The 25,400-nt window shown below is 40.7% G+C and overlaps 1 protein-coding gene across 1 annotated transcript in view; it reads left to right on the top strand.

The window, feature by feature from the left end:
• TENM1 (teneurin transmembrane protein 1) overlaps positions 1-25,400 on the top strand; it is a 786,103-nt gene that overhangs the window by 646,891 nt on the left and 113,812 nt on the right. Inside the window, exons 20-22 of the mRNA XM_036840114.1 lie at positions 2,059-2,326; positions 17,299-17,442; positions 25,146-25,395. Coding sequence (XP_036696009.1) covers positions 2,059-2,326; positions 17,299-17,442; positions 25,146-25,395 — 662 coding nt within the window. The remainder of the gene's footprint in view (positions 1-2,058; positions 2,327-17,298; positions 17,443-25,145; positions 25,396-25,400) is intronic.

The following is a 25,400-nucleotide window of genomic DNA, read 5'->3' as shown; positions in this document are numbered from 1 at the left end:
TTTGTGGCCACGTAGAGGCCGGGCGAGCCCAGGCACCGGGACCCGGCCCAGGCTCGGCAAGCACCTCTGCGCGCGGCTGGGGTCATGGTGTACTGAAAAAGCACTCAATCAAGAGAAATCTCGGGGGAGCTGGAAACTATCAAGTTGTTGAGGTCACACAGGGGACAGAAAAGATAGAGTTTTATAGGAGGAGCTTCAAGATGGTGGAAGAGTAAGACATGGAGATCACCTTCCTCCCCACAAATATATCAGAAATACATCTACACGTGGAACAACTCCTACAGAACACCTACTGAACGCTGGCAGAAGACCTCAGACCTCCCAAAAGGCAAGAAACTCCCCACGTACCTGGGTAGGGCAAAAGAAAAAATAACAGAGACTAAGTCATTCAGATATCCATAGTACAATTTTCTCACTATGTTATAGAAACATTTTAATGGTACTTTAATTTTAATATTTTAATGATAGTTTAATGTCCACCAAAATGGACTCATAAATCAGACAGATCCAGGATTCAAGTATACTTAAGAAGAGGTAAATGAACAGTCAAAGACTGAATTGGTTTTTCTTCCATCACAACATCCCCACCAGCTGTTAGCACTGCCCAGAGGATACCACTTGAGAAAGGCTCACAAAAAATAGTACTCTCCACAAAAAGGAGTCTGGAGAGTTGCCACTCCTGTCTTTTCCGTTGTTTTCCTGAAGAAAGGAAGAAAAAACTAGATAGTATTTAATGAGTACATTGGGCTGGTACACCAATCCTTTCACAGATATTAGGAAGCATGGGTCTCTTTCAACACAAGTTTTCAAACTGCTCTAGGATTGCATGATTCCTTAGGGAAATGAAATACCAAGGTGGTGAGTGTCATGCTATCCTTCACTATTGTACTTCTGCCACCACCTAAGAAGATAGAGCCAGTGGACAGCTTTGGTATCAAGTAGATAATGTAGAGGAAGGAAAACTGGGCAAAGAATAGACAAAAGGGATTTGTGCCCTCAGAAAGAAAAGAATGGCTAGAAATCCTGGACAATATGAGATAGAGTGTGTTTAACAATCAGTTCTACTATGTGCACCAGTTTGGAAAAGGAAGACGGGACAATGTTCTGAGATAAAAATGAATAAGGGCACAAAAATATCCACACTATCCATGTCCCCTTAAATGTGTTAAATAGGATGGGCTCTTTCTTCAGCTGTATTTGGAAAGTTGAAAGTCACAGAATGTAAGATGTAGTTTTAGTGACCACTTTTGGTTAACGCCATCCATGCTAATAAACAAATAAGTAATAGTAATTAATTAAGGAAGCCAGGAGTTATTTTCACTCTGGGACCAACGTTTGTAAAAGATTTGCAGAGGAGTTAATGGGAGTTATTTGCTTTTCAGTCACAGGTGCCAGCTTGGAAAAACTTGTCCTAGCTATTGATACATCCAAACACAGAGAAATATGCAAGCAAAATTTGATTAAAAAGTTGGCCCTCGGGGTCATTGCAAAGCTCCAAAGAAGGCAAGTTTGATGGCATCAGGAAAGATTAGTTCTAGGGACACCATAATCTCTGTCATAAAATATCACTTGCTGGGCCTGCTTCCAGAGTCCTTCCTCTTAGAGAGCCTAACCTGAATAAGAGCTACAACAGTGGTTTGTGATATATAACTTAACACATCGAACAAGCTTTTGTGTCTGAATATATAAGAAAAAACCTTTAATGGAACCCATAGCACTGAAATCCTTGACATTCAGCAGTGTGATCTTTTCCAACTCCTACAAAGCAATTTTTGGAACATTGTTGAAAAACCAAAATTGTTATTTTCACAGTCTTTCCTGGCAGGAAAAAAAGGAAAGCAATCCTCAGGATAGGCTGGACGTCTTGTCCGCATGCAGATTTGGTGCAAAATTCGAAACCTATGGTCATGTAGCCTCACATAGATTCTAGACCAAACAACTTGACATCCATAATCCCTTTAAGCTCTCTCCTTTGGCATGTTTCTAAGACAAAAGCATGCAGTATCCTTGCCTACCTGTGACCACTGGTAAGAACCCATGTGACTTTTTTTCTTTCAGGTTGTACAGGAGGAGATCCCCATTCCTTCCAGCTTTGTGAGGCTGAGTTACCTAAGCAGCCGCACCCCCGGGTATAAAACCCTGCTACGGATCCTTTTAACACATTCAACCATTCCCGTGGGGATGATAAAAGTACACCTCACAGTAGCTGTGGAAGGGCGACTCACACAGAAGTGGTTTCCTGCTGCAATTAATCTTGTCTACACATTTGCTTGGAACAAGACCGACATCTATGGACAGAAGGTTTGGGGCCTGGCAGAGGCTTTGGGTATGTTGAAATAATTCTGTGTAAATAGCAGTGTTGTGTTCACAAAACAGAAAGTACTAGCTGCATATTAATTTGTATTTGGAATAATTATGGGTTTTCTTCTATTTGAGGGATCTAAGGCACTTTTTCATTTAAACACTCCCTTTGGGCCTGTTTAGAGTTCCTTTTTGACACATTTTTGCTTCAAAACGATTTTAGTTCCTCTTTCATGATGGCTGCATACCAGTGGAATCACACAATATCTGACGTGTAACTGTCTCCAAAGCTGAATGTTGCCTTCTAACTGTGACCTTTGGTGTGGTGTTCTTCAGGCCATGTTTTCATATTTGACATTTAGACTGTCATTTCCACTTAGAAAATACAAAATTTTAACCTACAGGCATCTCCACGTGCTATCTTTTATGTCTTGATAGTTAGACTTCATTAACTTGTTACTGTGGTAGGTTAAATAAAAAATCATCCTGCCTTCCTAGTCCTTTTGACTTTAAAACCTAGAATCTTACAAATAGCGGGGACCTTAAGAGGTCCTTGGGGGTCTGTGGTCTTCAGATATTTAATTCCTTCAGACAAACGGCATTTTTTGAAAATGAGACTGAGACAGATTTGCCAACTTTTTATTTTGTCAAGTAAGAATATTTTCTAAAGGAAAAAAAAAAAGCCCCTACAATCTACTATTGCCTACCACTACCATAATTTCATCAAGGAGGAATACCTTAACATCAAAAAAAGGAATAGTCTGTCTTAAGAAATGAGAGTAAGCAATCTAATACTGATGCTGAGAGACAGACAGATAGGCAGACAGACACCGATGTCTTTATTTCTCTCAGTCTGTAGAAGACAGTGAAAACTTCCTAAGAGACCTGACAGGTCTTCGGAACCACAGTTGGGGGCCATTGACTCTTGTGCCTTCAGGCAGTAGCTCATGGAAACCACCCTTGGACAGATGAGAAGACTATTTTTAAAGTTCTCCAGAGGAGATCTTTTCATAGTCTCCCTTGGAAGTGTCTATCATGGTACAATTCGCATATAACTGACCTATATTTCTTAGACTACAGTGTGTCAATTTCCTCTCTTTCTTTCCAGAGGGAAGCATAGGGAGGAGAAAAAAAAAAAAAAAGACTGGTGACTCTTCTTTGCCCAAGAGACCCTCATATATTTAAATAATCAACTCATCTCTGTTGGCCTTTATTAGAATGCAAGGACCATGGAGTGGTTCACATTTCCTCAGTTAGTGAGGAATTGTAACGACACAGGGGAAAGTAAGGAAAGAACAAGAAAAGGCATCAGCAGCCTCAAAGGTGGGCCTCATCAAATTGCAGCCTGGCTCGGGATACACTGTAGTCCTAGAATATCAGCATCTGCTCTATCAGCTGAGCGACAGCTCTAGTGGTCCCCTCTGCAGCAGGAGTCCACTGGTTCCCGCCATGGTGACCCAGCCATACTGATGACGGAGCTCATCACTTCTCCTGTTGTACTAACTACCCTCTTTTTCTCTCGGCTCTTACCAACTCCATGATCTGGTGTCTTGCTCTGTATCTTGCATTCAGATCTCTCTTACAATATTGGGTTTTGTCAGCCAATCACCATGCAGTAGAGAACATCCGAAGGCAGAGCTCTACCTTCAGGCTAACTGCCAATGAGGTCGCTGGCCAGCCTGTGGAGTCCTGCCCAATCCCTAGTCCAGTGAGTGTAGTGCTGAAGAGAACAACTCTGGAGCCAGACTCCCTCCCTGAGTTCAAATCATCCCTTCTCTACTTACTAGCTATGCAACACTGGGTAAATTACTTAATCTCCAAATGCCACAGTTTTTCCATCTATTAAATGGGTATCATAAAGAGAATGTTACAGGTTATTATGCTATGAGGATTAAATGAGGTGAGTGAGTGCTGGTTGCTGGTACGGTTTTTTCAATTTTGCTACGGTCAGCATATTGGAATCACAAAGTATAAGGCATGGCGCCTATGCAGGTGTTTGTTGCCTCAGCTTCTCTAATAAGGGAGCTGTGGGCTTAACAGGTAGGTACTGTGTTAATTATTCTCCATTTGCCCTCCCAGACGCGCGCGCACACACACACACACACACAGTCTCTTCTGTGACCTTCTCTGTGCTTTGAAAGACTGGCTTCTATGGACCACATTGACTGGACTGCTTTGCTCTCTGGCTTCCCTCTTGATTTGGTCAATGGATGGCACCATCAGGAGACAGCAGGGTGGAAGGAGAGAGAGGTCAGGGTATTTATCCCTCTCCCTGCTTCACTGCAGTTCTGGCAGTGACTACACTGGAAGATGGCAGCTCCTGTTGAGTAGCCCCTCCTCCAAATCCCCAAGCTCTCTCTGGTCTCCTGTATCACTCCCTCCCTCTCTGCAAGCCCAGACAGCTTCCCAGTGTTGCCAGTCCCTCGGTGGGTCACGACCCTTGTTGATTCCCTTCACCCTGCTCATGCCTCTTTAAATAGTCCCTTTATACAACTCTTTGCTGTGAACACTTCTGAGTGTGATATCTGACTCCTGCTGGGAGTCAAATATCACAGCGTGGCTGATGCCTACTCAAAGCCTCATAGTCCCCTCTCCAGGATGTTGTCCTAAAGCCTCTGCTTCACTAGAATAATCTAAAATTCCTCTAACTTTTCTCCATAGGGCTTTGTTTTCCAATTCTTCATGGCTTTCCTCAGAACCCTTGCCAAGTTGTGAGATTTGGGGGTTTTTTTTGGTTTTATATTTTTACTTTTTTCTTAAGTTGTGACACTTAGCAATTTACCCAGTACTCTGATGAAGAGCTGACCAAGACAGTGTCTAGCAGTCATTTCTTGCTAGGGTTCACATAAATGCAACTCAGCCTGACTTTTTTTTTTTTTTTTTTTTAAACATCTTTATTGAAGTATAATTGCTTCACAATGGTGTGTTAGTTTCTGCTTTATAACAAAGTGAATCAGCTTCACATATACACACGTTCCCATATCTCCTCCCTCCCGCATCTCCCTCCCTCCCACCCTCCCCATCCCACCCCCCCAGGCGGTCACAAAGCACCGAGCTGATCTCCCTGTGCTATGCGGCTGCTTCCCACTAGCTATCTATTTTACATTTGGTAGTGTATATATGTCCATGCCACTCTCTCACTTTGTCCCAGCTTACCCTTCCCCCTCCCCATATCCTCAAGTCCATTCTCTAGTAGGTCTGTGTCTTTATTCCCGTCTTGCCACTAGGTTCTTCATGACCTTTTTTTTTCCCTTAGATTCCATATATATGTGTTAGCATACTGTATTTGTTTTTCTCTTTCTGACTTACTTCACTCTGTATGACAGACTCTAACTCCATCCACCTCATTACAAATACCTCCATTTCATTTCTTTTTATGGCTGAGTAATATTCCATCGTATATATGTGCCACTTCTTCTTTATCCATTCATCCGAGATGGACACTTAGGTTGCTTCCATGTCCTGGCTATTGTAAATAGAGCTGCAATGAACATTTTGCTACATGACTCTTTTTGAATTATGGTTTTCTCAGGGTATATGCCCAGTAGTGGGATTGCTGAGTCGTATGGTAGTTCTATTTGTAGTTTTTTAAGGAACCTCCATACTGTTCTCCATAGTGGCTGTATCACTTTACATTCCCACCAACAGTGCAAGAGGGTTCCCTTTTCTCCACACCCTCTCCAGCATTTATTGTTTCTAGATTTTTTGATGATGGCCATTCTGACCGGTGTGAGATGATACCTCATTGTAGTTTTGATTTGCATTTCTCTAATGATTAATGATGTTGAGCATTCTTTCATCTGTCTGTTGGCCATCTGTATATCTTCTTTGGAGAAATGTCTATTTAGGTCTTCTGCCCATTTTTGGATTGGGTTGTTTGTTTTTTTGTTATTGAGCTGCATGATCAGCCTGACTTTTTAAAAAAAGTAATAGCTTTATTGAGATATAATTCACATACCATAAAGTTCACCCATTTAAAGTGTACCATTCAGTGGGTTTTAGTATTATCATAATGTTGTACAACCATCACCAACATCTAATTCCAGAACGTTTTCATCATCACCCCACAAAGTAGCCCTATAGACACTAGCAGTCACTAATCACTCCTCCCTCCCCTCCAGGCCCTGGCAACCACCAATCTCCTTTCAGTCTCTATGGATTTACCTTTTCTGGATATTTCAGACAAATGCAATCATATAATATGTGGTCTTTTGTATCTGACTTCTTTCAGTTGACATAATGTTTCCAAAGTTCATCCATGTCATAGCAGGTGTCAGTCCTTCATTCCTTTTTATGACTGAATAATATTCCATTGCACAGATATACCACATTTCGTTTGTCCATTCATCAACTGGTGGACTTATGGGTTGTTTCCACCTTTTGGCTATTGTGAATAATGCTGCTATTAACATTTGCATACAAGTATTTGTCTGAATACCTGTTTTCAGTTCTTTAGGGAATATACCTAGGAGTAGAATTGTTGGGTCATGTGGTAATTCTGTTTGACTTGTTGAAGAGTGGCCAAACTGTTTTCCACAGCGACTGCACTATTTTATCAATCTCACTTTATGCATAAAAATGTGTTATACATCTTCCTTTTAAATACTCCCAGTGCTGAAGATTCTAAAATTTTCCTCCTTGCTGTAGTTAAGCACTCTTAATGACTTAGTTTCTGATATGTCCATGGATGATTGAATAAACAACTAAAACACAAAGAAAAGCAAAGATGTTCTAGTATACACACCAGTGATGAAGGCTTCGTCTGTATTGTTTGCCTATGGATGTTGTTTTACTTCCTATTTCTACAGTTATGTTCCTGGTCAAAACTTGCTCCAGCATTCTGGCTATAAACATGGCCTTAATTAAAATGCTGAAATATATATTGTTGTTTCCTTTTTAAGGCTAGTAACAGTAATAAAAGCAAGAGACAATTGACCCACTCAGAAATATCCAAGGGAGAGGGAAAAAATGTTCCTCGTGGTGTTTTATGTGTGCTTAAGGGACATTTTTTTTTTAGAGTAGAGAAAGAAAAATGGCAAGGATCCCAAGGAAAACAGCCAAAATAATTTCAGGTGTGGTACCTAAGATGGAATATGGATTATTTACCTTGTAGGAAGTGTTCCTGGTAACTTAATCATGGTTAAAGGGATTTTATTTACTACCTAGTCTCCATTTCCATCTCCACGGAGACTAAGGGAATTTTCTTGACAGTGGTAAAGCATTAGGATGAGTGGTAGAATGAAGATGGACAGTCTACTTCTCTGAAGATGGATTGTGAGTGCCTTAAGAATATAACAGACAATAAATAGTTCAGGTGATAAATGGATGGAGACAAAGGGATCAAGTATGTTACCATTGAATTCACACCTTAATAGATATGATTGAATCCAAACAAAGAAGCAAACATTTAGTTGTACTCCTAGCCATATTTTATAATCACTTAACTGATGTGAGAAGAAACAGACTAAATTTTGCACCAGATATTAACAATGGTGCTATATATGACACTTCTCAGATTTGCTTCAAATTCAGAAATCCTAGTATAGGCTTTTGGTAGGTAGAATAATAGCCACCACCTCCCAAAGATGTAAATATATTATGTTACATGGCAAAAGATAATTAAGGTTACAAATGGGGTTAGGGATGCCAATCAGCTGACCTTGAGATGGAATGATTATCCTGGATTGTCCGGGTGGGCCCACTGTCATCACAAGGGCCCTTAAAAGTGGAAGAGGAAGGCAGAGGGGAGGTCAGAGTTAGAGGATAATATAGCTATAGAAGAAAGGCACAGCAAGATGCAGTTTTGCTGGCTTTGAGGATAAAAGCAGGGAGCCAAGGACCAAGGAATGTGGGTGGCCTCTAGAAGCTGGAAAAGGCAAGGAAATGGATTCTCCCTTGGAGCCTCCAGAAGGAACTCATCCCACTGACCCCTTGATTTTAGCTCAGTGAGACCCTTTTCAGATTTCTGACCTCCTTAACTATAAGATGATAAATCTGTCTTGTTCGAAGCCTTTAAGTTTGTCATAATTTGTTACAGCAGCAATAGGAAACAAACCTTGACCACTATTCTTACAGCCCCAGTCATAGCTAGGATTTTGATTAAAACTCTGGCTTGGAAGGTCTCCCACTCTTCTTCCTTCCCATGCCAGTTAAATATGAACCTCTCCCACCCGTTTCTGGGTGATGGAGAAAGAGATCAGATTTAAACAAGCTGAATTTGAAATGATGGTGAATATCTAAGTTGAAATGCCCACTTTTAGTGTGAAATGTGGGACTCTTATTTCTCCCATGGCTCAGCTGTGGGAAATTGGTGTGATCTCTAAGGGCTAGAGTGTCACAAAAGAAGAATAGATTGTTGAGAGACAGGCAAAATGAGAAAAGGAGTACTTGAGATCCTAGGGTATCCCACCAGTTTTTACAATGACACAGATTTTGCAACTAGAGGGATAATACCAGAGTGAATAAATTACCAACAGAGGTTGTGTGAACTAATTCCTTGGAGAAGTATCAATGGCAGCTGATAAGATTGATTAATCCAAGTACAATATTGATCAAGTGGAAGAAGAATAAAATCTCCCTCAGGGTTGCGATACAAAAACCACAATCACTAGTTCATCCGGCTTAAAGATTTTGTTGTCTGATACACAGACAAGACTCCCCTGCTAAAAACTCCATGTGAGCATTTGAAATAATTTGGCCTTAGTACTTTATTCTCTGGCTCTAAATAAGGTATGATGTCTGGAAATCATTGTATATTATTTAGTTTCTTTCCCAACTCTGCTGCTTGCAAAACAGTGTAAAAAAAAATCATTTTTAAGTTCACAGTGCTGTTAAAATTCTAAAGACGGCTTATTTAATTTGACAAACTGGCTTGTTCAGGGGCTCTGATCTGCATCCATTATATGAATTTTGTCAAAATAATTCCCTATGTCCGCCTGTGTCCGCATACCTTATCAATATATAATAATGCATTCTGCCTGCTCTTCATTTTAATTAAATTAAACTGCAGTGGTTTGGAGCCCTGGAAGTGCAGGAAATCAGCCGTCCGCCTTTAGTAGCACTGCTATAAACAATTCTATTTTTCTTCAAGGTTATTGGCAACAACAATTGCATAATTATTTAGTACAGTAGTTTGGCAAGAAAGAGTGGTGTTTCAGGGAGAACTAGACTTCCTAAAGGTTCACGACGCAACGGAGTCTGTCTAAATTGTGTTAGAGAGAAACAGGGGAACATTAATGGTAATAGGTGCTAAGCTAAGTTTGCTTTGTGCACACAAAACATCCCCAAGAACGACGCTTTAGTGTTCATAAATTTCCCTTCAGTAAAACCTAAGCAGGCTGGGCAGCCACAAAAATAGCATCCACTGAATATTTCGATAATAAATGGGTAGTGCTTTACAATTTACAAAGTTCTTTCACATACATTTTCTCATTTTAATCCTTATAACACTCCTGCCTGATAGGTATGGCACGATGAATATGAGCTTCATGTTACAGAGCGGGAAACTGAGGTTCAGAAAGAACAAGTGACTTGACGAAAGACCTTTCCAGAGCAGGGATTCAAACTCGGGTCTCCCAGTCCTGAGTTCTGCATGCCTTTTACTGCTGCCTGTCTTCACTAAAGGGACCAACCCACTTTACTGAGTACCCAATTCAACGCCCCAGTGGCTTTCTGTCAAAGAAGCTAGCAGAGATAATAATCTTTCATCATTTCTCTCCACTCATGAATTCGTAATCATTAACTGAGAGCAGGGCTGTTTTATCCATTCAGCTTTATAGGCACAGCACCAAGGATATGAGTTTTTCAAGGACCTACAAAAATCTTCACAACCTGAAAAATAAATTTATTGGCACCAAAATGTGCAAAGAAAACCAGGAATCAACATTAATAAACCGTTTAAATAAATGTCTGCAAAATGGAGCATTATGTCAGCTTGTCAACTCCAACTCAATTTTCACACTTACACATGAAATGTGTTTAATGTTGGATATGGGTTGTGGGTTGTATCCATTTTAATATTTCTGATAAAATGTGAGATCGGCCCTCCAAAGAGTACCTAGAGCTTACCAGGGTTTTTAAATGGCCCTTGATTGACACTCTGGTAAGCAAGTGGTCTGTGCCCATTTCAAACTGCTGGTCACACCCAGTATTAGATTGTGAAATCCATTTGGTGAGTCAATCAATATTTTTTAATGGAATAAAATGGAATGGAATGGAATAGAACATAAGTGAATAGAATAGAATAGAATAGAATAGAATAGAATAGAATAGAATAGAATAGAATAGAATAGAATAGAATAGATCAGAATGTAAAAATATGAAGAGAGTCTGGTTTTGGAAAACTTTCTTTCTCTTATACGTGTGTGTATGTGTGTGTATCTTTACATGTGTGTTGGGTCACAATTAAATGACTTTCAGGCATAAGAATTTGAAAGCCATTGGCAAGGTAATATAGTCAAGAGACAGAAAAATTAAATGATTTACCAAACCATATGGTTTATTTTCCAAGTCAGCATTTATGACTGTTCTTGCCTCCCAGTCCCCTCTACCAACCCATCTCAGGGCATTATGGCAATATCTCTTCAAGATTAGGTGACCATATATATAATTTGTCATTCAAACCAAGATACTCTTGAGAGTGAAAGAGGATGCTGTTAACAATAGCATAACTGGATACTGTTTTGGGCCAACCAGGATACATGGAGCTTCTACTTCAAGGTTATCCCTAGCTTCCAATCCTTACACCTTAAATTCAGAGAAAATAAAAGGTTATTTATTTAAAGCACTTCTGAATCATGGGTCTTTCCCCTAATAGCTGTGATCTAGCATAGAGGTAAAAAGCACTTGCTAAGAAGTGACTGGGTTTGAGCTCTGGTTCTGCCATTTACTACTAGTCAGATGACCTTGGACTAGTCACTTCTGAGTCTATTATCTCATCTATCAAATGGGAGTAAGTATATCTTCCTCATGAGCTTGCGTGAGTCTTCAAATTAGGTAATATACACAAAAATGTATTTAACTGTTAGGTGTTATGCAAATGTAAGGTGATATTATTTTAAGGAGGCCATGGATGAAAGTTCCAAAAGGCAGGTAACACTTCAGGGTATGGCCTCTCTGACATGACGAATTATCCTGCCCTGTGTAATATCCACTGTATCTTCAGTGCTTAGCAAATCACCTGCCTGGCACATAGAACTGCTCAGCGAAGGTTTGCTGAGTCATTAAATAACCAGCACCTTTCTTTCCATTGCAATATTGCATCCCCTTTAATCAATCACATTGTTTCAAAGGATAACTAGTCCATTTTCAAGGTGAATCTATTTCCTAAACCCCCTCCCAAAGAAAAATGCCTAAATACTGCTAGAAGATAGTAACCTTTTGTTTTCTTTCGTACTGGGTGAGGGGCGGGGGAGCGGGGAAGGGGAAGGGGAAGGGGTTGTTCTTCATTTGTTTTTGATGCACTGCCCAGACACTGACTGTCTAGCCACCCTGACCTTCTTTCAATCTCCCAAAGATATGAAACCTCAAAGCCTTGCCCACATGCCACGCTCTCTGCCTAGAATGTTCTTCCCTGTTCTTCATGAGGTAAACCCCTTCTACATGAAGAGGCTTTCCCTTGTCTTCCCATTCCAACTTAAATTCCCTTGTTACACTGTCTCATAATACGCTGTACTTTCCCACCATAGCAGTTATCATGATTTGTGTGTGTGCGTGTTGTCTTGTTTCATATTTGTTCCTCTCACTAGAATGTGAGCAACGTGAGCTCCACCGGGGGGAGTGCTGTCTTGTTCCGTCTTGTTCGTTCTCACATCCCCAGTGCCTGACAACAGGAGGTACTCATTAAATATCGTGAATTTGTTCACCCTGCCTTCTGTGGTACACAGGTCATCTGGGTTCCGGGTTCGCTTTTATGCAGCTAGGCTCGGACAAAGCAGCCCGAAAAAAAAAAATTCATAAGGTAAGTTGTCAGTGTACAGGACCTCTTGGCCGAAGCGCTCTGTGGCCACCTCACTCCTGGGTGCTTTTTACCTTTTCTACCTGTATTTTCTCTTCATTCAACTACTGTGTCGCTTTTAGCACTATGATGTTTAAACTGGTAGGGTTATTTTTGTAAACTGGTAAGGTGCAGATCCTAAGTAAAATATTACCAAATCAAATCCAGTGACTCATTAAAAAGATAATACATCATAACCAAGTACCGTAGAGTGTATTTTAGGACCTCAAAGATGGTTCAGCGTTAGGAAATGTATTGCTATAATTTACCACCTCAATAGATTACAGGAGAAAACTATGTGAATATCTCCATAAGTACTGAAAAGGCACTTGGTAAAAATTCATCACCTGATTCTGACACTCTTAGTAAGCCAGGAATAATAGATAAACAAAGCATTTCAGGCCCCTGGGCAGTGTGTCAAATTGAGGAGTCTCTGGGGTTATCCTATCCTATGAGAAATCACTAGAGAATAGGAGAAAGTAGAAGTCATTCTGGGAGCAGGTACCCGTTCTCAGTAGATAGCATTTTATCTGTAGTTTTTGTCTATTGTGGCCGTGGCCTTCATTTGGTTTGTTAGGCCTCTCGTCTTTTATTGTTGTTGTTTTATGTTAATCTACTATTTTAAAAGAATGGGAAATATTTCTTGTTCTATTTAATGATTTCTTTTCGATAAGAAGGTTTCGATCTTGTTGTTACTTACCTGTTAAATGTGATGAAATTATTTTTAGATGTTCCTTGAGTTCATGAAGGTAACATAAGTTTCTCACACTGACTATCAGACTACTTTTAATTATATATTGCCTTCATAAATGCAACCATTATGAATTCTGAAGCCTTAGCCTGAAGCTGTTGAAAATCATCTGCTTAATCTTGTCATATTTTGCACATCAGCTTCATTGCATGGCATCTTTACCTTGGCTATTTAATGTCCGTCTCCTATCGCAGCCCTTATAGGTGAATGTCACAGTCACTAAATCGGGTGTCAGGAGCACTGTGGCCCTCCGCCTTCTTGCAGTCCCCGCATCACACTAATGCTGCCGCTCTGATAAGTAGAGTGCAATCCAGTTACTATTTTTCTAATGTCAAATGGCTTTGGGGGAGCAAGCTGCAGTCTTTCTTTATAAGCCAGTAGAATAAAGTCTTCTTTATAAGCCAGTGTTGTTGCAAGATGACTAACAGTGAAGTCAGGTGCAAATCCTGTGACCAGAGAACGGCGTCCTCTACAAAAGTAGCAAGGCTATCTTGACAATCAGTGACTCTTGGTTAAGGAACATCCCATTAATATCTCTGTGTCAAGGTGAGGGAGAGAATATGGGAAGACAGAAATCCAGACGGAATTAAGGGTGTCACAAGAGAGGCAGTCACATGGTTCCGAGAAAGTATTCTGCCATATTAATGGCTCTTTCTCAAATGCCTTCCCAATATGTACACACCAGCATGGGACCACTGTACCAGCCCCTGGGAAGTATAGCCTGGGACCCCCTCCTTCCCCACCTATCTTCACTCACTGCCAGACTGGTCTATCCTCCATAGCGCCTCTGAAATGTTGATGAATAATTATTCTTTCCTTCCTATTACACTGTTCTTCCCAGGCCCCACTCCAGAATGCCGGAGGCCGAATCCTTTGTCTACACCATGCTGTGTTGATGATCAGATGTGATAGGCACCAGGCCACCTGGGAAGTGGTAGTGGGTCCACTCTGCTTATTTAACTGAGACCCAGCTGTCACAGTACCAGGCAGAGTGTAATGTCGGGGCTCAGCCTGTTCAGTGCCAGCCCCTGAGTAGCCCTTTTATCCCCCATATTTAATTATATGAAAAAGAGTAGGCGTTCAGTGCGTTACAGTCTGCTTCCGTGAGAGGAAGTCTAGGATTGGTTGCTACTGTATTTGCCAGTTCCTCGTGCATTTGGAGAGCAGCTCAACTCCGTGGGGTGAAACGTCTGCCTTCTCATGCACCGACTGCAAGTTCCAGGATTCTGTTAAAGCGGCTGCTGTCAGGAAGAAACCTTGCCTTGTTACTCTGAGCAAGGAGCCACGTACAAAAATACCCCGACACACAGCCATTCTCATTAAAGTCAGTTGGAATTTTGGACAAGTCTTAAGTATAAATCATAACTTTATTAGCTCATAGAGCTTTCTCAGGAGAAAGTAAATCTAATAAAAATTAGAGGGAACTTATTAAGTGGCCGCCTTGTTGCTATTTGCTATGACTAGGGGAAAAAATAATATAATTGTGGGGTTTGCAGCCAGTGCACTTTTTTGTTGTGGGCTAGAGAGCAATCCAGACATGAGGAGGTGAAGAGGATGTCTCATTACCATTGCACTGAGGATACTTTATATAAGCATTTCCTGCCACAGAGGTGGGAGGATCTTTGTTCCTGAGAGGGAAAAAGCAGGCTCCAAACCACCATCAGAGGTCACCAGGGCACACTGCTTATTTGCAAAACTGCACAATCACCTTCCGGAGAAGAGATTCTAGGGGAGCACATCAGGCTTAAAATGTATAAGAGGCAGATCCTGACAATAGCAGGGAAGGAGATGTGGCTTTAAGGGAACTTGTAATCATTATCGTTGTGATTATTTATTAATCAAGACTTTTAAGTGTTGGCAAGAGAAGCAGAAACTGTGTTATTCTTCACACCAACATGGCCCTAAGTGTGCTTTCTCACCCCCTGATTTTTCCAACATGAGATACAGTGCTCTCTTTGGCTTTTGGGTTTGATTCCCCAACTTGAACTGATCAAATACAATCTTGAAAGAATGCACTTTAGAATCATAGAGTGAAATGCTAAAGGGGGACTATAAGAATTATCTAGTACAGCAGTCTTTGATCTGAGACCTTTATTTAGATTGCAGGAGATCAGTGAACCCCCTAGAATTATATAAAAAATTTTGTGTGCATATGCGTTTTTCTAGGAGGAAGGTCCATAACTTTTATCACATTCATAACAAAAGTTTCCCTGACCCAAAAGGGTCTAAGAACCACCAATTCTAGTCCATCCTCTCTCCCCCTCCTTTGTTACCAATGAAGAACAGACTCCCAGAGATGGAGAATAACATGCCTGCAACCACACAGCTAGTTAATGGCAGACCCAAGAATTGAAGTCTTTTCTGACTCTAGGTCTGAAACCAGTTATTTCCACTATACCAGAGTTGTTTTAGCAAAGCACTGGGGACATGATAAGATATCAAGGAGATTGTAGACAGCGATGATTTGTGCCACACGTGTAACCTGAACTAGATTACCTTTGAGATCCTCTTCACCACTGAAATTCTGTGTTTCTATCCATCTTAATAGAGAACAGCATTGAACCAGATGATCCCAAACTAATTTCCCTTTAGAAATCATTTCCACTGTATGATTAGTCTTTCCTGCTCCCTATTGATCTCCCTTGCTAATAGTGCTTGGTTAGGGCTAATACTAAAATGAGTTTGCATTCCAAGAGTCTTCACCAGCTGATGGCAGGGTAGAAGGGCATCCCCATCAGGACCAGCTACATAATTTGCAGGGCCCAGTGTTAAATGAAAATACCCAGCCTCTTGTTAAAAATGTATTAAGGATTTCAAGACAGTGACAGGAGAACATTAAACCAAGTATGGGGCCCTTCTAAGCATGGGCCCCTGTGTGACTGCGTTAAGTCACACACCCGTGAAGATGGTCCTGATCCCTATTAAAGCTTTGATGGAGGGGGAACAAAGAGAAGTCAGCCTGTGGTTTAAAATTGGCCACAGATGACCCCCAAAGGTAACGAGTTGTATATTCACAATCATAAGGACTTTTTGGCTTATCTGTGCATGTGCTTGCACACACACATGCACATGCACTCATAAATCAGTTGGACTAAAATTACCATCTTTTCTCTTCACCTAATGCCCAAATCCAAAACTAGTCTGCTTGAATTTTTCCTCTTAGGACCTATTGTGCTGGCATTGTTTAAGCACACATTTTCATTACCAGTTTTCATAACCAGATGACAAAAAAAGAAATGAGTTCTTCAGGGGCATCTGAAGAGTCAGGTAGAGGCAGGTACTCGAAAGCAATGGCACATGACCAGCTAGGGATATTTTAAGCTGCCAGAAAGGGGGAAAAGCAGCTTTGGGGTCTGCAGTGTAATGAGCCAATACTCTCAGGCTTAGAACATTATGAGGACACAAAGCATTTTAAATTCAAGAATCAGAACTCTGGGGTTCCAACAGGTAAGCAGATTTACCAACTGAGAAAATGGTTGGGACTTGGTATGCTTGAGTTCTACATATTTCAGTGGAGCAGAGGCACCCAAGTTATCACATTCTGCACTTCCCATTTTAGCGGCATACAGGGGTTCCCAGTTTAATGCACGACATCCGTGCTTCATAAGGGTTGGAGCCAAATGTTGGGTGATGTACCATTGGTTAGAAACCAAAGTCTAACATGCACAAAGTGGAATTTACACTCACAGTGCTTGTAGCACTCTAAGCAAACTCAGACTTCTTGGCAAACTAAAGGCCAGTTAGCATGGGAGAAAATATAAATGGGCGAATCGATTTTTATTAGTCTCATGTGTAGTCAGTTGTTGTATAAGTGACCCAGTACTCCAAAGCCAGCTTCCTAAGTGCATTTTGCACTCCAGAGAGATCAGAAAACAACTTTCCCTGCACTTCTACTACAAAGGTAAAGAAAGAAATTGTATCACCACAGCTTAAGCCTTCAGGGAGCTTATTTCTTCAGTTTTACAACACAGCCTTTTACCCAAAAGCCCATACTAAAGCTTGATGTCCAAAACATATGGTGCATACCTAATGACAGCCTCAGTGAGTCACTCATTCATATATTTATCCAATATGCACTGACTGGTCACTTTTGGATGCCCGATGCTATGCTAGGTGAAAAGTATTTGTGGTCAAATTTCAACCCAAATCAGAATTCAATAGCAAATGTGTTATCCAGAGGCTTACCAACCAGTGCAAAAATGAAGCAAATCTTTTTAAATGTTCTAATGTGTTATTAACTCTTTGTTTGCAGTGTCTGTGGGATATGAATATGAAATGTGCCCCGACTTTATTCTCTGGGAAAAAAGGACAGTTATCTTACAAGGTTTCGAGATGGATGCTTCTAACCTAGGAGGCTGGTCATTGAATAAGCATCATATTTTGAATCCTCAAAGTGGTAAGCACATTTTTTGATATTTATTAATACTATTTTCCTAATGCTATATACATATATATGTAATACTTATTGCAGAAAATCTGGAAAAGTACAAGGAAAAAAGTACTTTTAAGTCCACCACCTAGAGATGACCACATTATATTTCTTTTCAAATGGATCTGATTTCAAATTAGTGCTAGTAGAGTGAGACCTCTTCACAAAGTTATATGAAACTGGGTTTTAAGAATCATCTGTCGGGGCTTCCCTGGTGGCACAGTGGTTAAGAATCCGCCTGCCAATGAACGTGACATGGGTTCGAGCCCTGGTCCAGGAAGATCCCACATGCCACGGAGCAACTAAGCCCGTGCACCACAACTACTGAGCCTGCGCTCTAGAGCCCGCGAGCCACAACTACTGAAGCCTGCGCGCCTAGAGCCTGTGCTCCGCAACAAGAGAAGCCACCGCGATGAGCAGCCCATGCACCGCAACGAAGCGTAGCCCCCGCTCGCCGCAACTAGAGAAAGCCCGCACACAGCAACAAAGACCCACTGCAGCCAAAAATAAATACATTTATTTTTAAAAAATCATCTGTCATTACTGTGCTATCCCAAGTGATTAACCAGTTTATCTAACATTGTAACCAACTTCTAAAAATTGGAATAATAATTGCCGTATTTCATATGATCTAAGACACCGATTATAAGTACACCACTATTTTATGGAAAATGCTGTCAATTAAACAATGACACACGTTGATTGCAAGATACATACTTATTCCAGAGATGTGAAAATAGGAAGCAAAATGTGCATCTTAGAATTAATGAATCATCTAAGTGATACAGTTTTCAAAGAGTTTTAGTGAACTCTGTCCCAGTTTAAACACAACAACCCTGCAGTGTGGCCTTAACCCCATTAAAAAATCAAGACTCTGAAGCTGAGTCACGTTACTTTCCCCTAGGGCTCACGGTAAGTGGCCAAGAGCTGTCCGTGTGCTCTTTCTCTACGCCAGTTTTTTATCCACATAAATGTCAGTATATGCAGTAAGAAGCTAGGGGTAGAGTAAAGGGACAGTAATGGGTAATAGAGAAAAAGCGGTAAGAGGAACACAGGGGAAGAAGAGAAAGAATCTGGGAAAAGAGTACAGCTCTGGACTCCACTTAGTTTTAAGCCTCCTAAGTCCTGGACTTAGGAAAGAGGGAAAAGCAGTGAGAATCAGGACACATCTTCAACCTTTGCCTTCTTTATACCACTTTTCCTGCTGTCACTTTCTCCTAGTTTGTAATTTAAATGTTAAATAAATCAGGAGAGGAGACCAGAGGTGGCCCTTAAGTCCACGCTTCTCTCAGACAAACTGATTTCGCTACCCTGGTTATAAATGCTTCATCCAAGTCACTTCACCTCCTTTTGCTGGGAAACCAACCGTTGGTGTTTCCATCCAGCGTCATTTGAACATCTACTGGTAAGTTTTCACTGTGAAATCATATTCCTTTTCATCTAAAGAGGCAGATTCTGACCAACCTTTAGTAGAATGTGTACTTTGGGTTATTTCTCCAGGACTGGGGAAATGAATGTATATATGAGACAGCTACACCCTCCCATCCAGCTGCCCTTGTATCCCTCTTACCTTTGTGAAATAGCTGGCTAAGGCCGGGTTATCTTGTAAAGCCATGAACTGACCAAGGCTAAGAGATCCGTTTTATAACCACACCTATGGTCTTATTCATTTGCACCGTAGTTAAATCAACCAATCCAACCAGCCACACAGGCTGGGAAATTTTGATCGGCAAAGCTAACCAGGTTTGCTTCAACCACAGAATGAGACCACCTACCAGAGTCCCAGTGTGGGCCCTGAAGATGGAGTCCATTGCTATATGCCCTTGTTATACCTCCTTCCCCCCATTCAAGGAAGATCCTAAATTCCACTTCCAACTGTTTGTTTTTTTTAAGAGCAAAGATTCAGGCACGGATATAAAATGTCAACTTTTTTTCTGTTGTCAAAAGGAGAATCACAGTTTTAAAAGTATAAAAACGAAAGGGCAGATGCCACTTATTAAATTATTAGGTTTTTTGTTTTGATTTGAAAGAGTTTGACATTTTAAGCAGCCATTTCTTTTCCACTCACTTTTATTGGCTTGTGTGGATTGTCTCTTTCAAATGCCTGTCATTGACATTAAACACAAAGTGGAAATGACCTCAGTCCAGCCAGCCCCCAGCTGTGTGCTCCCAGTCCTATATTCTCTTACCATTTGCTTCACCCAGGTTTAAAAATTCAGAACAGAGGGGAGCCATTCAGAAAGTTGGCTTTAGGGGCCCCCCCCGATTTCCACAAATGTGTCCTTTTCACCCCTAATTCACCAGTAATTGGTTTTTACGTAATAGGTACCAAGTCATTTCTGGGAATCTTTTTAACAGCTTTACTGAAGTATAACTTATACACCACAAAATTTACCCATTTTAAGTGTACACTTCAATGATTTGTAGTAAATGGTAGAGTTGTGCAACCATCACCACCACAGAGTTTTAGAATTTTTTTTTGTTTTTTTTTTTATGACTGTGTTGGGTCTTCGTTTCTGTGCAAGGGCTTCCTCTAGTTGCGGCAAGCGGGGGCCACTCTTCATCGCGTTGTGCGGGCCTCTCACTATCGTGGCCTCTCTTGTTGCGGAGCACAGGCTCCAGACGCGCAGGCTCAGTAATTGTGGCTCACGGGCCTAGTTTCTCCGTGGCACGTGGGATCTTCCCAGACCAGGGCTCGAACCTGTGTCCCCTGCATTGGCAGGCGGATTCTCAACCACTGTGCCACCAGGGAAACCCTAGAATATTTTTATCACCCCAAAAGATCCTTTGTACTCACCCCAACCCCACTAAATCTACTTTCTGTCTCTTTCTGAGAATTTTATTCTGAGAAAGAAACCTTACTTAAGATAGATTTTTTTAAAGGAAGATTTGTTCATTTTATCATCTCATTTGTAGGCACATTGTATTTCTAACCAAGAACTGGTCACACTTGCCAGGAAACAGATCTGAAGGCAGCTCTGCCAGTGCCTTTCAGCCTGCCCTTGGACACGAACACCTCTCTTGGGACATTTTCAGAATCTAAATCCCACCCATAAATGCAGTTTTAGAAGCAGGAATGATAAGTGTGAAGGAGCAGCTTTGAGAGGACCAATTAGAAAGCAATGCTCTTTCCCCCTCAGGTCAGACAGTCTTTTCTGACTGATTAAGGCCAGAGCCTAACTCTTTAGGCACCCCGCTTTTTTGATCTGAGACAGATAGCAGATTAGAAACAAGAATCTATCTTCCCCCAATTTCCTCTCGCTGGTTAAAAAGACACCTGTAATTAGATTGGATGTCTGCTGCCATTCAATTCTGCAGTTTTTCTCTGGCTCCAAAATCATTATGCAGCAGGTAGTTTCTAGTAGGCAGTGTTTTCAGACCATTTGTCATTTCAGTTGCAGCAATTGTATTTACCTGACAATTAACCATTGGTTGTGGAGCATTGTTTCCAAATATTATGCCTGATATATCGAGATGGTTCCTGCTTTCACTGTGAGATTAAAAAAAAAACTAGGAACTTGTGTTTTTCAATACTATTCCTTCAAAATGCATCTTCTTAGTGATTACAGAGAGTACATATTTATTCTTTTAAGATAAATCAGTTCTTTAAAATTATGCCAGTTGAGTGTTTAAAATTATTAGAAAAAACAATCCAGGATTCTAATTAGGTATTGTCATCTGTCTGAAATGGATAAAGAATTTCCTTTAACTTAGCCTCCAAGATAGGCCAGTAGTTTGTCGGCAAATGGTTTTAGTGGGAGGACAAGTAAATTTCCATTGATCACGTTGGCATATCTCCCAGTTTGTGTTTATATCCTCTCAGTCAAGTCCTAAGAGAAATATGTATTGGGTCCCATGTTGTTCATAAGCCTGAAAAATGGTTTCTTCTTTGAAATCAGCATAAAGCACCACCCACTGGCTCCCAAGGGGAATTTTTATTTCAAACTTACTTACAAGCTTCAAAAGAAGTTCTGAGCAAGGTAGCAGGAAGATATGAGTAGTGTGTTTAAAAGTATGCTTAACTTACTGTACAACAGACTTGACTTTTTGGCAGAGAAAAGGAAAACTTGGGGGAGAAAATGTGCTGTAAGGCTCCAGCCGGTGGGGTTTCTTTGTTGACTGTAAACAAGACACCCAATCCTTAGCAGGAAGTTGGCCTTCATATAAATAATGTGTGTAGTCTCAGGATCATTTGATTCTGTTTTCAAAATGAGCGTGTGTGGCAGAATAAACTGGAAAGGAGGCAGCAGTAATTGATCAAGATTTCCAGGAACATAAACAAAATATTTTCAAAGCAACCTTTTGCAGAAGAATTGGTGTTAAATCATTGTTGCTAGATGGTATGCCCCGGTTCTATGTAATGGAAGGTTAAACAGATTCTTGAAACAACAAAAACACCCTTCAAAATGATCTATCTTTCCAGGGCAATACAAAAGGGGTTTGCCCATTTTTGTTTTGATTGCTTCAGCTTTAAACAGGAATGGTAATTTCAGTACACGGGCACTTTAGTACCTTGCATGAAAGCAAGACATCAATTGTTGAGATGTAATCAGAAAGTACATTGCCTTATGTTTTATTTCCTTTAATCATTCTTCTTCTTTGATGGAGTGCTGGGCTTTCTAATAGAAAAGAGGAGTTTTAGAATTGCAGGCTTAGAAGAATGGTTTAGAATAGCCATCTTAGTTTTTAAATTGCCAGGAGCCTGGTAATAACATGTCATTTTGAAGGTAATTGTTAACTATACCATTATATTGATATAAAAAAAATGGAGATCTATCTGTGAAAATAGATTTTAATAGCAAATCTGCTATTTCCAAGCCCATAATTGGAAATATTTTTGAATGATATACCCTGTAGTGCATTGCTGAAATACTGACATGCTAAACAGTTGGTTTTCTCATTTATTAAAGAACATATCATAGTCTCATTGGTAGGATATTCAGTGAGTGATCATCAGATTTCTTTTCAATGATGTTGTGCAACTGTCATGCCAGTTCTCATTCACTTTCTCCCAATTCATTTAAATTGCAGTATTGATCACATTGCAATGAAGTGTTTTTTGAGAAATGAAATTCCATCCTATTAATCTAACTTAATTAACTATTCTAAATCTTAAGAAATTTCTTTACTGCCTAATAAAGTTATTAATAAAATAAATAAGAAAGTAGTGAGCCTCAAGATATCTATCTCATGGTTCTACAATAAAAGACCAATTTGTTGGGGCATAAGCTCATAGCTGCTCCTGCAGAACATATGTTGAAAAAATAGCCAGAAATCACCTTGGGAGGGAAAGTAAAATTACTTTAGATTTGAAATCCAAAGGCTATATAAGTATGGGATTTCTGTTTCCTGGAAGGCTCCTTCCAGGTTCATATTTGGTGCCATGGTTTTGTGCATGTTTTACCCTCTTATCTATTTTTGCCAGCAACGTTTCTATTTCAGAGTGATCAGTAGTTTCTGTTGTAGGACTGTGGGACTAAAAGTTGGAAGAAAACTGAGGGAGACATTTCAGGAAATGTTTAGGGAGAGTAACAGGTAGTCCGAGGAGATAGATAGTAGGGGTCATGGGAGAAAAAATAAGACTGGACAGGATAACTGCATTCATTCATTTGCTGTCAGTTACTTCAGCCTGACACATTGGCATGCCTTCTCACCACATGGCTTTGTTTTTTTTTTTTTTTTACCTGTCCTGGCTCATTCTGGGCAGACTTGAGCTATTTAGCACAGCAGTACTTGTTCCTTGGGTTTTCTGCCCAGGCTCAGCAGGTTTTCAAAATCATTGGAATTTGGACAAGGAAACTATAAGAGACTCAAAGCCTGTTTTCAACATTTACTGAGCACTTATAACAACTTGGCCACAGGGATGGGCACTGAAACGCAGGAAGGAGTAAGACAGAGGGTGTGCCTTCAAGGAGCTCATGTTCTAATGGGGAAGATAGAGAAGTAATGAAAACTGTATCATACATGTGGCAAGTGTTATAATAGAGCTATGGAAAACTGCACATACAGGGGAGCAAGTAACTAATTCTGGCTGGATAGAGCATTGGGGAAGAACTGAGCTGAGCTTTGGAGGATAGGTAAGAGTTTCCCAAGCAAACAAGATGAGGAAGGCATTCAGGATAGAGGGACTAGCAAAGTACAAAAGCAGAGAGGAAGGACTTCCCTGGTGGTCCAGCGGTTAAGAATCTACCTTCCAGTGCAGGGGACGCGGGATCGATCCCTGGTCGAGGAACTAAGATCCCACATGCTGCACAGCAACTAGAGAGAAGCCCACGTGCCACAGCGAAGACCCGACACAGCCATAAATAAATAAATAAATAAATAAATATTTTTTAAAAAAAAGCAGAGAGGAATGGAAGCATGTGAAAATACTTGTAAATAGTTTGCTGTAGCTGAAGCTCAGGATACACATGAGAGGGCGATGAGACAGAAGGCTGAAGAAGGAGGCAAGAGCCAAATCATGAAGGACTTTGTATTCCTTAATAATAAGGAATGGACTCCTTACTCCACAGAGGATATGGAACTATTAAAAGGTTTTAAGCCACAGATTGAAACAATCTCTATGGCAGGAGTGTGGACAGTGGTTTGGAGATGGGTATGCACGGAGACCAGGAGACCAAGAACTTAAAACAAACTGAACGAAAGCAGTCGTGGTAGGAACGGAGACCATGAAACTGGTTCAACATATTTTAGGAGATAGACTCAATGGGGGTTTAGTAATTAATTAGGTTTAGAGAGTGGGGAAAAGAAGAGCCACAGTGGTGCCCACATTCCCAACTTAGGTAAATACACACCTGGTGATACCACTCGGAAGATCAGTAGGGAACCCAGGAGGAGGAGCAGGGTTTGGTAGGGGAGTGCAGAAAAATAATGAGTTCAGTTTTCAATTTGTTGAGTTTGAGGTACCTGTGAGGCATCCAAGTAAAGAGACCTACTAGGAAATTGCATGTCAGGTGAAAACTCTAGACAGGAGAAAGTTTCAGCATAGAGAGATGGGAGTTAAAGCCGTGAGAATGGATGAGATTGCCCAAAGAAAATGACTGCAAAGTATTTTCCAGCATTCTCATAAGTCAGTATCTCTATTTCCTGCACTGATGATAGTGAGATATGATCCAAAAGAGTGGAAAATTCAAGTCCTTTTCTTATATCTTTGAAGTGCATTCTAGCAATATGATTTCTTTTCTTTTCACAGAAGTAGATTACCTTCCTGATTGTGTTTTGCTAAGGTTAATATTAAAATTGACTGATACTCCCTTTTCAGGAACCCGTTGCATAGTGCGGGTGGTTTGAAGTCAGACAGGTGTGCGCCAGGCATCAGAAGAAAGCCAGCCAGAGATGAAAAATCAGCCACGGATGATTCACAGAGCCCAAAGTGAACAGGAGATCATTGAAAGTTAGTCATTAAATGCTTCATTGAGGCATTTAGAATCAACATTAAAGGGACTGGGTATATTACTCCATTTCACAGATGGGCAAACTGAGGCAAAGTGTTATGCTGCCGTTTGTTGTAGCTGTGCAGTTAAATAAAACCTGGGGCAATGTGCTTCACTCTCAACTTCTTTTATAGCAGGCCAACGCTCCTTCCTGCTTTGAACAATGAGAAATTAAAGTATCGCTGAGAATATTGTGTGGTAATTTTTTTAATTCTTTTTTTTTTCCCTTGGATCTAGGAATCATACATAAAGGGAATGGAGAAAATATGTTCATTTCCCAGCAGCCTCCAGTCATATCAACCATAATGGGTAATGGACACCAACGGAGTGTTGCCTGCACCAACTGCAATGGCCCTGCCCACAACAACAAACTCTTTGCTCCCGTCGCCTTAGCTTCTGGCCCTGATGGTAGTGTGTATGTTGGTGACTTCAATTTTGTAAGGCGAATATTTCCCTCGGGAAACTCCGTTAGTATTTTGGAATTAAGGTAAG

This window comes from Balaenoptera musculus, chromosome X (genome assembly GCF_009873245.2).
Source record: "Balaenoptera musculus isolate JJ_BM4_2016_0621 chromosome X, mBalMus1.pri.v3, whole genome shotgun sequence".
Taxonomy (NCBI): Eukaryota; Metazoa; Chordata; class Mammalia; order Artiodactyla; family Balaenopteridae; genus Balaenoptera; species Balaenoptera musculus.
The sequence above is the reverse complement of the archived record's forward strand: the minus strand, read 5'-3'. Positions and strand labels throughout refer to the sequence as shown.